Here is a 15,942-nt window from a genome sequence, read left to right on the forward strand (position 1 = left end):
TTTCGACTAACTCGTGGACTGACCGATTCTAAAACAAAAATCTTGCTCTTGTCTCATTGCCAACCTCGCAGATATCCCGGTTAACCGCTCAGCAGCTGTCCGATATGGGCATCACCCTCGTTGGACACCAGAAAAAGATTCTACACCAAGCGCGACAGATAGATACCATAATTTAAACGCTCAGAATTCAGATCACAAATTGCAACAACCCATTCCAAACACACACACACGAACATACAAACGAACATTCTTCTCCCTTTCCCCCTCGATGACTGAATGTGTAAAGTAGTAGCAGAAAGCAGTGCCCAAGTGAGGACCGCCGCGCATGACTTAACCTAAAAATCCTACTTTAAACGAATCCGGATACTGCTACTGCCTCCCCCGGACCTTCCGAGGGAAAACCACGACATCACAAACCAATACTGCAAGAAACTACCTACCGATCGAGATCACCAGTTTTAGTTAGTCGGAAAATCAACGATCCCAGTTCAGAGACACCATTTGTTTCAGTGTATTTATATTTATAGCAGCCATGTGTACTCAGAAACGCGTAATCACGAGACAGATTCGTTCTGAAGAGCACGAATAGCGTGAAAACCAGTGCCAGTGTGTATGTTCGCAATACACACACACATACAGACAAAATTTGGCAGAAAAGGAGACTGCATTCACGGAAAAAAACAATTGTACACACTTGTTAATAATCGTTTTTAGTCTTGGCCAACAATTATCATTGAAAAAAAAAAGAGCTAGGTTAAGTTTTTCTTCCTTCCCCCTTTGGACTCGAATGATGGTGATGAACAGTGCAAGCGAGAAACGAGAGAGATTATGAGAAACAATGGATGCATTTACACCCGATTCTTTTTACACGGATTATTTTCACACGGATTTTTTTACACGGCTTTTTTACACGGATTCTTGAAATAACACGGATTTTTTTGCACGGTTTCTCGAAATAGCACGGATTTTTTTTTACACGGATTCTCGAAATAACACGGATTTTTTACACGGATTTATTTTTACATGGAACGCATCCCCAAATTAACAAAGACCCGGTGACTTTTTTACACGGATATTTTTGCACGGCTTTTTTACACGGTTTCTCGAAATAGCACGGATTTTTTTTGCACGGATTCTCGAAATAACACGGATTATTTTTACACGGTTTCTCGAAATAACACGGATTATTTTTACACGGATTTTTTTCACACGGCACGCATCCCCCGTGTAAAAAAAGAATCGGGTGTATACAAAGTAAGTAGTAGACAGTTATACCGCTTTCAGTTAGTTCTTTTTGCTCAGTGTAGCAATCGTGTATTTTTTTACCCTTAATTCAAAAGTGATAGTTACTTAATAGATCCTTTGATTCCGTTTTTAAGAACAGACAAAATGCTACAACGCATGAGTAGAAACGAATGGAAGACGGAAGGAAATATGTGATTTTTTTTATACAAATAGCAATAGGTAGGAAGAACGAGTAGGAAAGCGTAAAGGAGAGAATGTATTTGACAACAATTTTGCAATCATCATCACACCACACACTGATATTATTCTTGATAAAAACTGAAAAGGTTCAATCGAGTAAAATGGCAAACTACAACGATACGGGATTACACGTGAAAGACAGTGAGAAGCATTCTAGCATTTTTTTTCCTCTAGTTTTATTTAAAAGAAAGTTAAGGAACGGCAGCTGCGGTGGCGCACGAGAGAGAACTATCGAAAAGGACTGTGTATTATAGACTTTTAGTTATCGATTATTATTATTATTTCACTTGGGTATGAAGAATTTTAGATTTAATTTCATCGTTTACGATTTTACGTTCGTATCCGCCATCTGTCCTACTTTTGTGAATAGAACATTTTTTCTGCACTTCTACTTTCCTTATTTTATTGCTAGTTGGTTATGCTGTTTATGTCTAATTTAATCAGAATGGATATAAGACGATGAGTGAGCTTTATTTTGTAAAATTTAGCGAACGTTCTTTTGTTTGAGTAATAAATTGAAGACGTGAGATTAGAAAATTTGTTCTTATTATTTGTCTTATTTTATTTGCTTCTTTGCTCGTATACCTTGAAAGAAATCTATCCTTGAGTTTTATTTTTTATCATCTTTATTGTTACATAATATTGGCATAACCTTTTTTCCATTTGCGTACAGTTTACAAACCTTCTATTTGATCTTTTTCCTCGCTTCTTTTGAATCTGTGGACCAATATTGTTCCCATTGAAACCATATTTTACCATGTGTTTGATTAATGTGATTTTAGGACCTGGACTGCAGATATTCCGAATGATGATGACCAAATAGGAGTAAAGCCAGAACAAATATTGATTTCTCCTTTGTCCTATTGGTCTTTTAATAATGAAGGGGTGGGGAACAAATAAATTGATAAAATCGAAACACTCCTCAGTTTTCTTTAAAAAAATCTATGAGTGGCGAAGACAGAAGAGGATAATAAAATTTGTTCCCGCCAAATGGAAATATGCTACCAGACTTTTGAGAAGGATATCGATTTGAAGAGGGATTAAAACTAGTTTTACCTGACTCACTACAAAGCAAAGGCGGTTTCGTTAGTTTATTCCCATAGCACAGGAAGAGTTCGCGACGACGTTAAGAATAATTTTGTTTGCGTCATGTAATGTATTCTTTAGGAAATTTCTTGGCAAACGTCCATTATGCCTATCGTACATTATGCCTGACGTTCGTAATACCGAATTTTTATAATGCCTAAGGTGTATACGCCCTTGGATACGATCTCGCAATGGTCAACGTTGATCGACGCTTCCTGCCCCAACTTGCGATTGATAACTACGATCACCTCCGTCTTTCGGTGCTCAAGCTCTATTTTTCTGCTCCGCAACGATTCATCCAAATAATTTACATCGAATATCGGCTCGTCCTTAAACGTGTAGACTTTTTCTGTGTAGAAACGGTACGTAACGACCTTCGAGCTTTGGCTATTTTGTTTCACTTATTCCGCATTCGAATGTGCTTTCAAACGACTGGGTCACTGGACTGGTTGAAATAGTGTTTTTTCCCTAAAAACAAGTTTAATGAAAGTGCGCGTGAAAAATTCAAGATGGCGGACGTAAAATTCGGATGTGGAAAAGTTGAGTGAAACAAACAATGGTACGTGGCTTTATCGATTTTGATAAAGGAGGAGCTGCACGACATGGTCGGTCTCTTGCCAGAAGCCGGTTCTACCAGATGCTGCTTGGCTAGCAAAAGCTGGAAAATTTCGAGCAATCATTGCATTTGCATTGGAGAACAATCAGCTAACGCACGACGCACGTTATGAAAGCTGAAATCGGCAGACATGTGGGAATCTTTGCTTAAAGTTCACCACCGACCATCATTGGTGAATAAAATACACTTGTTGCGAAAGCTTCTACGCTTGCAGCATGACGAAGTTGGAAACATGGTCGATGGTAATGGAAATATGGTAGTAATTGAATTACATCAACGTTTGGAAGGTATGGGCTGATGGGAATCCTGCTGTCTAGTTTACCACAGTCATACGATGGACTCATAGTCGCATTATAAAGCAGGAAGGACGACGAACTGGATCTGGAGTACGTCAAAAAAAGCTCTTGGACGAGTGGAGAAGATGTGATGAAAGCTCAATTCTCCAGAACAAAACTTGAGGGTGGACAGTGGAAAATTATCTGGAAAGTGGTCCCCTTCCCCCATAAGTGCTTACGTAATAATGAGAGACCCACAAGCGAGAAATGGAGAAAACGTGTCACTACTGCAGTGCAAAGCTCGACAGACATTCTCGCAATGATTGCCGTAATCTTGCACAGGATCGGAAGGAGAAAGAGCACAAAGACAAGGAACAAAGAGAAAGAAGTCAGAAAGCAAAGTTGGTGGAGGAGAACGAAGAAAAGGCATAGTTTTGTTTTACCAGTGGTAGGTAAAGTGATGCGAAACAAAGATGTTGCATGGTATCTGGATTCTGGAGCTACGTCGCATATGGCAAGCGGCAGTGAGAAGTGGAAAGGGAAATCTACTTTCGGTCAGCAAGATGACGGACGAAGGTTGTGAAGTGATTTTTGATAAGAATGGTTGCAAGGTGATCAAGAATGGAAACATGATTGCTGTTGGTGAACGAAAACCTAGTTTGTAGCAATTGAAAAAACACGTAAAGACTCTGATGACTGCGGTTAAACATCAAGATAACTGTCAGCATATGTGGCACCGTAAACTCGGGCATCGTGAACCGGACCCACTCAACTCCCAGGACGCACAACAACACCTAGCACATTGGAAGCAACGAATCCCCCCATCACGGTCGAGACCATGCAGCCAGCGTTCATCAGGCGTCCTGGTCCTGTGTATGGTCTTCCATTTGCCACTTTTCAAACACCGGGGGATGCACGCCTGCAAGCAGCTTAGAAGTCCCATATCCCCGCGTCACAGTCGAGCCTTTCAAATACGCACACAGTTCAAACAATACTCTTGTTGTCGTCGAAGTAATGCTCGCTTAACTTTTCAAAAGGACCTAAGTAACATTTTTTCCATCAATTAATTTGAATATTGCAATCAACAGACCAATATGAAAGCTTTTGATTGCAGTACTCAAATTAATTCATGAAAAAAATGTTTCTTAGGTCCTTTTGAAAAGTTATGCGAGAATGATCCAAATGCAACTTCGGCTACAATCATTCTTCGCCTGTCCTCATCTACTGCCAAAATGTTGGAGGTATCATTTCGTTGGCTGTTTCGCGATGCTTTTTATGATGTCTATGATTTTTCCAAAACATGGCTGAATGGAATTATTTCTTCTAGTCAGCTTTTCGACAACACTTTTTCTGTGTATCGCCAAGATCGCTCATCTTCAAATAGTCGCAAAAGCACCGGTGGTGGCGTTTCACTTGCTGTTCGCTCTAGCTTCAAATTTCGCATTTTGAAATCTCCAGAATGCTTTGCTGTCGAACAATTGTGGGTTGCGATTACTGGTCAAGACAACACAATCTACATGTGGGTGATCTAAACTCTACCAGACATGATGAGTAACGATGCACTAATCAACAGACACCAGGTTCCGTTGGACTGGATTGTATCTCAAATGGAAGCCAATGATAATTATGGTGATTTCAACCTTCGCGGTATTGTCTGGCAATGTGACTCGAATACCACTAATTTTCCGAATCCATCATATAGCACAATTCCAATGTCATCTCGAACACTCCTTGATGCATATGACACAGCGGGACTCAAACAACTAAATGCAGTGCTAAATTGCAACAATCGGGCGCTGGATTTGTGTTTTGCCAGTGAAGATCTGTGGCGCACTTGTGTCGTCATGCGTGCTCACTGATTACTTCCTGCAGAACTTGAACTGGACAGAGATACAACACGGCACGAATGTCAATCAAGCTGCTCCATCATTGTCGAACGTTCTAATCTATGCTATTGATCAATTTGTTCCGAAGATTATTCGCCGTGAACCAGTGAAGCCCGTCTGCTCAAATTCGCATCTGAAAAGATTGAAAAAAAAAAGCTCTTAAAAATACGACGCAACTAGAGTTGCCTATCTCGAAGCTAAGCAAAAATAATTCCTGGCTCAATGATCGAATTATACGCTGCTCATCAAATCAACATTCAATATTGCCTTATGTCTGACCCTAAAAATTTTTGGAACTACGTGAACGACCAACGGAAGCAGACAGGTATGCCATCGACAATAACAAACGGTATTTCGGAAGCCAGTACTGTCATGGAGATAGCTGATTTGTTTCGTTCCCAGTTTAGCAGCGTGTTCTCCGATGAAGCTTCCATCGCTTCTATCGAAAAGATGCTAATCAGCATTAGCGTTACTAACGTTAACTACAGTCTTCAATAAGTCCCTGATAACCGGAGTTTTCCCGAACAGTTGGCTGTCAACAGAGGTTCGCTAATTACCGATTGATAGCTGCACTGGATGCTGTATCTGAACTGTTTGAGCTCATCGTACTCGACAAACTTGCACATATTTGCGCACATTATGTTTCGCCCAATCAACACGGTTTTGTATCCAAACGTTCTACCATCACCAACTTGTCATCATACGTGAAATGGAAAAAGATCAACAGGTAGACGACTATCTACAAAGACTTGCGAGCAGCTAAATTTAATAAATTAGGTTTAAGGTTAGAGGCCCTCCTTAGCCATGCGGTAATACGCGCGGCTACAAAGCAAGACCATGCTGAGGGTGGCTGGGTTCGATTCCCGGTGCCGGTCTAGGCAATTTTCGGATTGGAAATTGTCTCGACTTCCCTGGGCATAAAAGTATCATCGTGTTAGCCTCATGATATACGAATGCAAAAATGGTAACCTGGCTTAGAAACCTCGCAGTGTTAATAACTGTGGAAGTGCTTAATGAACACTAAGCTGCGAGGTGGCTCTGTCCCAGTGTGGGGATGTAATGCCAATAAGAAGAAGAAGAAGGGGATTCCAAACTCAGCACGCAGGCAAGTACGCACACACAGTTTGAACAATAAACTTGCAGTAAAAAATAGCATTTCCAGTTGTCGTCGGATCAATGATCCGCATGCAACTTCGGCTGCAATCTTCTTTTCGCCTGTCCTCATCTAATACCAAAATGTCGGAGGCATCAACAGCTCGATCGCGAATTATAAGTGTCTATGCTTATGATGTCTATGCTTTTTCCGAAACATGGCTGAATGGAAATATTTCTTCCAGTCAGCTCTTCGACAACACTTTTTCTGTTTTTTCTTTTTTTTTTGCCTTTCTCGTATACAAAGTATACGTAAATGCTATACGATCACTTCAAACCCTTTGGAGACGAGCCAGCCTCGGGCTGAAAGTCTCTTTAATAAAGACACAAAAAAAAAGCTTCAAACCCGAACTTTTGATAGAAAGCTCAGAGACCCATAGTGTTATATACAATCGACTCAGCTCGACGAATTGAGGTGATGTCTGTATGTTTGTGTGTGTACAAAAATGTGAGACACTTTTGGTACTTAGCATTATTCAATTCGCTCGCAACAAGTTTTAATCAACGCGGATTGCGGTCTAGTTGTTTCCTATTGAAAATTGGTTTGATCGGCCACTGCGTTCCACAGTTATTCGAAAAACATTGTTTCTTTGTCAAGCGTCCCCACTTGGAAAAAAAAAATTAAAATTCGAAATTTTTTGACCCTGGTGCAATGCACTCAAATGACCGCAAATAGACATACATGAAAGAAAAAAGTAAAATCTATCCCCCTAAAATGCAAATTCGACCTCTCTTGTATGTTTTTCTCATTTTTATAATTCGCGAGAAAGGCGAATTATCACTCAGGGAGTGGGGTTGACGGAACGCCGGACCCACTAAGCCCACCCAAGCAACGGAAGGTTACTTGAGTTACACTCTCTACTTCTGGGAGATAGGCAGTACTTAATGTACTCGCTCATTCACGCTCACACAGGCACTCATCCCGTATGAGGCCTACTTGGGTGCTCTCTCTAACATACCGTCTGACACACCCTGACACTCTTTCTGGCGCACCATATGAGTCTTACTTGGATGCTCACCACTGACATAAGACCATGTGAGTCTAACTTGGGTGCTCACTCGCGGTTTTCGGGAGCCTCTTCGTAATAGTGTAAAGATAGTTAATGTCACTAATGAGCTGGATTGAATGTTTGCAGCGCCACCTAGAGATAAAAAAAAACGCAAAGTATGCATTTTCCCATATATTTAGTCGATTTTTCCCATATAAACATCACGCTCGTTGAGCATCCACTTAGACTTGACGGATCTGGCTGGAATTTTTACAGTAGCTTCTGGGAGCAAAAAACTTTATTTTCAGGTGGTATACGTCTCGAAAAAATGATTTTGATTTTTTTTATATAAGATTGGTCCACCTTAATGCTCACCCCAGAGTGTAAAATAATCGAAATTTTTTGGTGAAGTCCACCTTTCTTCACTTGTCAGCTCACTTCCAGACACATTCATAGTCGGCTCTGAACTGTCAATATTCGGTTGAATATTAGTCATTGAATATTTATGCACATTTTACAAATTGATAAATTATCTGAAATCTGAACACGTATCAAATGAGTAAAGTAATTTGTCACATAAAACTGAATCTGATTTTCATCCGCGAGGCACTTTCACAGTAAACATCAACATAAACAACGCTAATTACGTTTTTTTCTGCACATAGTAAGCACACTCAGTGACAGTCGAATGAATGAATTGGTGGAGTAGTCGTCTGACTATGTCATTCTATGTTTTGAATATTCATGCGATGTTTGTCAAAATTCGGACCGAAGTTGCTTCATGAAGATGAATATTTTAGGCTCTACTCACCCTACCACTGGGACTTACTTAGGTTCTCACTTCTGACATGCCATGCGAGTCTGACTTGGGAATTCGCCCTTAACATACCATGTGAGTCTGACTTGGATGCTCACTCTACTCTCCTCTGCCATGCCTCGAGATGTCGATAGCGATAGGTACCAACAGTTTTACGCTACGACGCCTACCTCGGCATGTGCAGTCCATACTAACACCTATGTGCTCACTCTTCTGCCATGCCTCGTGGTGGCGACTGCGGTTGCCACCCGCTGCGACACTCTTACCTCGACATGTGCAAACCTCTCATTCACTTCCCCGCGCTCAGCCTGTTTTCGCTCTAACTAACCAATCACAAGCTAGTCATGCTTGTTGAGTGCTGCTCGGCGCGCCAGATTCTCTGCAAGCTGCAGGCAATCGGAGTGGTTGAAGTCGAAACTACGTTCCATTTCTCCACCGCTTGGCACATCCTCTGGATAAGGTTATCCGGGGTTGTGTACCGACCGTAAACGTCTAGCATAGCTCTTCTTTCGGTGTCGAAACGAAGACATACGAACAGTATGTGCTCGGCAGTTTCATCAACACCTGGGCAGTCAGAGCAGATGGGGCGCTAAGCGTGCCCAAACCTGTGGAGGTACTGCCGGAAGCAGCCATGGCCTGACAGGAATTGTGTCAGATGGAAGTGAACTCAATATGTTAGGTATCAGTCGGTGGGTCCACCGACCTTTAGAAGAGTTATTCCACTCGCGCTGCCATCTGGCAACCGAAGTCACCCTGATGCGTTCGCGGGCTCCTCTGGTGCCACGTAGCTCGAAACACTCCTCGTCTTCCCGGATGACCAGCCTGACTGGCATCATGCTCGCAATCACGCAGGCTGCATCGTGTGCCGCAACAGCAGTCGAAGCCCTTTTGTACGCATAGTCGACATGGCTGTATTATGACCCAAAGGAGCTTCAAATTTCGCTTTGATGCGGAGGTACCCACTTTACCCACGTGAATCACTGGATGTTGAACCGACTTGCGGTTGTTGACGATAACCACCTTCGTTTTATGCTGAATGAGCGTGTGTTGCGGTCAATTCTACTTCGGAAATTGACTCCCCGTAGATTTCCAAGGTTACGTCATCTTAACACCAGGAGGGAACTTTAGCTTCAGAACCCCGTCATATGTAAGGTTCCCTAATACCGGGCCCAGTATTGAATCTTGCGGAACTCCTGCGGTAACAGGTACGCTTCTCTGACTGGCATCGGTCTTGTATAATAGTACACGGTTATGGAAATAGCTTTCTTACATCCGGTACAGGCCCACCGGAAGCGTAAGCCGGTGTAACGAGAGCGCGATGGCATCCCAGCTTGCGCTGTTGAATGCGTTCTTCACATCAAGTGTCACTAACGCACAGTATCGAATACCTCGCCTTTTCTGTTGGATCGTTATCTCGGCGGTCTTTACCACCGAGTTGATAGCGTCCAACGTAGACTTACCCTTGCGAAAACCGAACTGATTGCTTGGCCGTTCGTACCCTTTGAGTACGGGGTTAGCCTGTTGAGGATGATCCTCTCTAGCAACTTGCCCGTCGTGTCTATAAGGCAGATCGGATCGCCCGCCGGCTTCCCGGCCTTCAGCAACAAGACCAGTTTATGTCTTTCCCATCTTTCGGGGAATCTACACTCATCTAGGCATCTTTGCATAGCTACCCTGAACATGTTGGGGTTCGTTATGATTGCTGTCTTGAGAGCGTTGTTGGGAACTCCATCAGGCCCTGGAGCTTTGTTCGTTACCAGGGATTTGGCCACCGCGAGTAACTTTTCGGTCGTCACCGGAGCCACCATTTCGGCCGCACCCATAATGCCTTGCGGTGCAGGAAAGCCAGTGACGTTGCATCCTTCGTCTAGCCTTGATGCAGGTTGATCGTAGGTCCGCTATTTCGGGACTCCATCAGCATTCCGTGCGTCTGTCATTTCACGGCAGGGCTTTCCTCGGCATGGTGGCGTCGCACGCGCTTGGTAGGACAGCTACCAACGCATCCCCGCTTAGACTTTCAGTGTTGGCTTCCAGTCCCAGGGCCGCGGTGAAAAATTGGATATTGGATTGGATTTTGTTGGATACAACGAACACAGGAGCTGGCAGAGCCACCAGCGAATAAGAAAGGTACTTGGTTGCAGATGGGTTTTAGAAGTCTTAGGACCAGTTGTTAAATAGGCAACGCTCCGTACGTTTTGACTGTGGCTCTTCCTTGCTCAAGCATCTTGATGTGAAGACAGCACGACAGCCTCCGGATACGTGCATGTGGGAAAAAATTAGTTTGTCGGTTGCGAAAGATTGTTTACGGTTCAAAACAGTCAGCACGCTGCTGGAACAAACGTATCGTCATGAGGTTTTGTTGCAAGTCAGATTTCAACAAGGAAAGGCCGATCCCTGTCTGTACACCAAGGACGTCGATAGAAAATAGATTTTCGTCCTCATTTATGGGGATGGTATCCTCATCGTCTGCGAAGATAACAAACTTATCGTGGATGTCCAAAGATCTACGTAGCTTCTGAAAAAGGAAAGTATTCGATCTGTCTGAAGGTTATATCAAACATATGAGATTTTTCACAGTTTAACATGAAGAGCATGCGTTTCTGATCTTCAACATGTTTTTATTTTGTTAGTAAATCTGTTAGTAAATCATGTCAATCGATAGAACGACACTAATATTTATAGAATGACAGTTGGTCCATGTAGAATAAAAACAAGTCCTTAGTGTCATATACATTTTAAAAGCAAATAAAAATAGTTCCGGGGCTCCAAAAATTCTGAAAAATTGCAGTTAGGCTCAGCTTTTTTTATTCAGATTCAGAATATGTAAAAACATTTATACCCCTAAACAATCCAATTACGACCACGAATTCGGCAGCCGTGATAAACTTTCCAGATTTCTGGCCAACGGATCCTGTTATGTGGTTCGCAAAAGCTGAGGATCAGTTTGTACTAGAAGGTGTGGCCGAGATGATACAAAGTTTTATAATGTCATTGCCAAGGTGGATCAATCAGTTTCATGTCACATATCAGATCCTCAGATCAAAACTCATTCGACCTGGTGGCATGAAGCCAACTTATTTGCTTGCCAAAATTCAGGCGCTGTCCGCTGGGTTGAAAGTCGACGACAACTTCATGAAGTTTTAAAACTGACAGAAATGGCCGATAAAATGATAGACACAACAGGACACAACGTACCTTCACATAGTAGTTGCTACCCTTATTCTAACGATTATTTTTCAGTTTCAACAGCGGTCATCAAAAAAACTAAATACACGCTCATTTCGAACCCGGGAGGTGGGTGCCACACAGAGTCGTCGTTTAGTTATTAGTGATCGTGTCAACCACATTCGCTTCCTAATTGACACGGGTTCGGATGTGTTTATTATCCCTGCAACATCGAACGACAAACGCAAAATGCCAACCAACTTCGTATTTCATGCAGCCAACAACTAGAACATTAGAACCTACGAGACTCGATTATTGTACGTCGATCTTGGGGTTCGTCGAAGATTCGCATGGAATTTTCTAGTCGCCGATGTGACTACTGCGGTCATTGGAGTGCATTTTCTGGCGTTTTTCGGATTGACAATAGATTTAACAAACAGACGCATTGACGACGTGACTACGAATCTAATAGATTCCGGAGGGACAGTATCGCCAGCACTTAAACTCTTGTTGAACCAGACGATGTGCCCAAAACTGCAATCATAACACCATCTGGGTTCTTCGAGTTCACTCGAATGCAACAATGCTTGAAAACCCAACGATAACACCTGTTAATACTCCGATCTTCGATCTTTGGGGATCTCGATTTTGTCGTGGTTTTTATAGACAATATATGCATCGCTTCCGCTTCCTTGGAAGAGCATTTCCGCATCGTCTTTAAGCGGCTTCGTTCGAACGGATCAATCTTAAGAAATGCAAATTCGCTCTGGAAGAAGTAGAGTTCATTGGATACAACGTTGGAAAGGATGGAGTGCGACCTGTGTCAGATCGTGTTCAGGCTGTACCGCAGTTTGAACGAGTCTCTTGAAAGAAGGCTTCTGAAGGCTTTGAAATGAGGCTTCCGAAGATCTTGAAATGAGGCTACCGAGACTCTCGAAAGGTGGTTTCCGAGCCTCTTGAAAGGAAGTATCTGAGCCACTTGAATGGAGGCTTTCGAGCCACTTTGAGGGAGGTTTTCGAGCTCCTTTGGAGAGGTTTTCGAGGAAAGGAAACTTCGGAACCTCTTGGAACTTTCGAGCTGCATGGAAGTAGGCTTCTGAGACACTTAGAAGGAGGCTTCCAAACCTCTTGCAATGAAGCTACTTGCTTTTCGGAAGAAATGGCATTCATGTCTATCAAATTGAGGCTTCCAAAACTTTAGATTCTAGATTTTTGTACAGAAGCATATTTTCAACATCTTATTCAACATTTTGTCTTTATCAGGTAGACTACATTGGAGATTTTTAATTTTTTTTTCGACATTTTGTCCTTTTGATCTTTTGTCTCTCAGCCCTTTATACACTGTTCTTGTTCGGGTTGGGCATGATTCAAGCGTCTTTGATTTATTGATCACCATGGATATTATGTACAATACGAATCGCAGCAAGCCATGCGCGCGGATGGTTGCTTTTGAATTTACTGTCACGTTTTTGTTCGGTGCCTAAGAAATAGATTCGGCTGATGTTTATATTTTGTATGTGTAAAAGAAGAAAAAAGTTTAAGTGATCTGAAAGTGAGTGAGAAAGTGAGTTTGAAACGCGGTGACCTTTAATAAAGTATATTTCTCGCTTAACTTTTCAAAAGGACCTAAGTAACATTTTTTCATGAATTTATTTTAATAGCGCAATCAACAGAACAACATGAAAGCTATTGATTGCGCTATTCAAATCAATTCATGAAAAAATGTTACTTAGGTCCTTTTGAAAAGTTAAGCGAGATTTCTCAATTGAGTGCGTGAAATCGTTTGTAAAGTTTGTATACGGGGATGTCTTTAATTAAATATGTGTGGCCCTGTGATAATATCAGAAATACACGGATCAATAACGAATTGCTCAGAATAGCTCTGGAAGAGTTAAGTGAACTGTTCGTGGAAACTAGAAGTGATCTTGTTTCAATATGTTTTTATAAGATTCCAACACTAAATGCGCGCTGGTTTTTAAATCCGGAAGTTTGTTTATGGATCCATTATCCAATTGATTTTTTATTTATTATCAGTCTAAGGCCGGAGTGACCTGTGCTGCACATAAAAGTCTTCTCCATTCAGCTCGGTCCATGGCTACACTTCGCCAACCACGCAGTCTGCGGAGGGTCCGCAAATCGTCCTCCACCTGATCAATCCACCTTGCCCGCTGTGCACCTCGCCTTCTTGTTCCCGTCAGATCGTTTTCGTGAACCATTTTCACCGCATTACCGTCCGACATTCTGGCTACGTGCCCGGCCCACCGCAGTCGTCCAATTTTCGCGGTGTGAACGATGGATGGTTCTCCCAACAGCTGATGCAACTCGTGGTTCATTCGCCTCCTCCACGTACCGTCCGCCATCTGCAGCCCACCATAGATGGTACGCAACACTTTCCTTTCAAAAACTCCCAGTGCGCGGTGGTCCTCCACGAGCATCGTCCAGGTCTCGTGTCCGTAGAGAACTACCGGTCTTATAAGTAGTTTTGTAGCTAGTTAGTTTGGTACGGCGGCGAACTCTATTCGATCGGAGCGTCTTACGGAGTCCAAAGTACGTACGATTTCCTGCCACGATGCCCAAGTACACGAATTCTTCAACCACCTCGATTTCGTCACCACCGATAGAAACTCGACCTCGAAATTGACCTCTCTTGAGCCTCTTCCTATCATGTGCTTCGTCTTCGACGTGTTGATGACTAGTCCAATCCGTTTAGCTTCGCTTTTCAGTCTGATGTAGGCTTTCTCCATCCTCTCAAAGTTACGTGCCATAATATAAATGTCGTCGGCGAAACCAAATAACTGGACGACCTTCGTGAAAATCGTACCACTCGTGTCAATCTCTGCCCTTCGTATTACTCCCTCCAAAGCGATGTTGAATAGCAGACACGAAAGACCATCACCTTGCCGTAACCCTCTACGCGTTTCGAAGGGACTCGAGAATGCCCCTGAAACTCGAACTACGCATATCGCCCGATCCATCGTCGCGACGCGTCGCCTTGATCAACCGTATCAGTTTATCCGGAAATCCGTTTTCGTGCATTAGCTGCCATAGCTGGACCCGATCGATTGTATCATATGCGGTTTTGAAGTCGATAAATATAATGATGTGTGGGCACGTTGTATTCGCGGCATTTCTGCAATACCTGACGTATGGCGAACACCTGGTCTGTGGTAGAGCGTTCACCCATAAATCCCCCGGAAAATTTTGTCTGTTCCGCGCCCGTTTGTATCGTGCCTCGTTCGCCCTCGTGCGGTGTTGCATTATCCAATTGATACTGGTAGCATGAACAGTCGGGGCTTATTGCAAGTGAAAGTGATCTCGGACTGGACGTGAGTTACCAGGCAGTCTGAAATGGGTCTCTGGAGCTGCAGTAGAGCTAACACCTTCTAACTCCCGGGCTAAAGCTGACTTTATTACATACAGCTTTCTTCCATAATACCACTGCCGGACAGTGGGGGTTAGATTGAAGATACACACACACCATGGATATTATGTACAATACAAAGTTTTAGAATCAAAAATAATACAATTATCAAAGCTGTGTCAATATTTTTGATTGAAACTGTTATACTTCCGCCATTACGCATTCTTATCTATCCGAGGTACCAGTAAAAGTAGCCCCAGGGGTAGATGTACGCCATGTTGAGAAACGCTGGTCTAATCCATTTAACCACCATCAACATGATCTTGGTTGGGAATCGCGCATCTCCAGTTCTGGAGAACTTATCGGAAACACTTCTGCTGAGAAATTCGACACGATTTCTCCAGGTAGGCCTGTTAGTTTTTTCGGATGGTCTGAATATTTTTCTACCGAAACATTTGAAACGCTTTTGCCTTCAGCACAGTCCACAGTCAATTTCCAGGAACATCTGAAATGCTTGCTTAAAAGTTTTTCTTTGAAGGTCGGAAACATTTCTTCCGGAAAGTCTGAAAAGATTTCTCCAATAAAGTCGGGTCATCTATTTTTTTTTCGAAAGGTCTAAGGGTCTTATACAACGCTTCTACTCGAATGGCTTATAAAGAGAAGTCAGAAAAAAATCTCAACATGAATCCAAAGTGGTTTTCCAGAAAAAAATGATTAGGAAGTTCGAAGAAGTCTGAAATGATTTCACAAGGGAAGTCTGATAACCGGAAATTCTGAATGTCTTACAGTTTGCATATCGGGACCGCTTTGCGATTTGGGCGTAACTTATTTTGAAAACAAACATTGGAAGGCGAATTCCTGCTAAAACAAGCATATCATGAGAAAACCACGGTATGGATCCGACAGATTAAGCTTTCTTCTACCAGATAAGGGAATTAGTTTAGGATGAAAACGCTTGCATTCTCCGGAATTCATGAAGCAATGTTTGTTTACAAAATAAGTTACGCCCAAATCGCAAATCAGTCCTGATATATCATCGGGCATGGATGGTGACTATTGTCTATGCTCGGTTCATAGACACGTCGAACGATCTGGTATCGTTGTAGTTTG

At 42.7% G+C, this 15,942-nt stretch overlaps 1 protein-coding gene across 8 annotated transcripts in view; it reads left to right on the top strand.

Moving 5' to 3' along the window:
* Positions 1 to 889, top strand: part of LOC134207783 (ephrin type-A receptor 3) — a 270,055-nt gene extending 269,166 nt beyond the window's left edge. For all 8 annotated transcript variants that reach the window (XM_062683685.1, XM_062683684.1, XM_062683683.1 and 5 more), the window contains one exon: positions 72 to 889. In XM_062683685.1, coding sequence (XP_062539669.1) covers positions 72 to 176 — 105 coding nt within the window. In that variant the 3' untranslated portion in view covers positions 177 to 889. The remainder of the gene's footprint in view (positions 1 to 71) is intronic.
* Positions 890 to 15,942: the final 15,053 nt, after the last annotated feature.

Source organism: Armigeres subalbatus, chromosome 1 (assembly GCF_024139115.2).
Source record: "Armigeres subalbatus isolate Guangzhou_Male chromosome 1, GZ_Asu_2, whole genome shotgun sequence".
NCBI lineage: Eukaryota > Metazoa > Arthropoda > Insecta > Diptera > Culicidae > Armigeres > Armigeres subalbatus.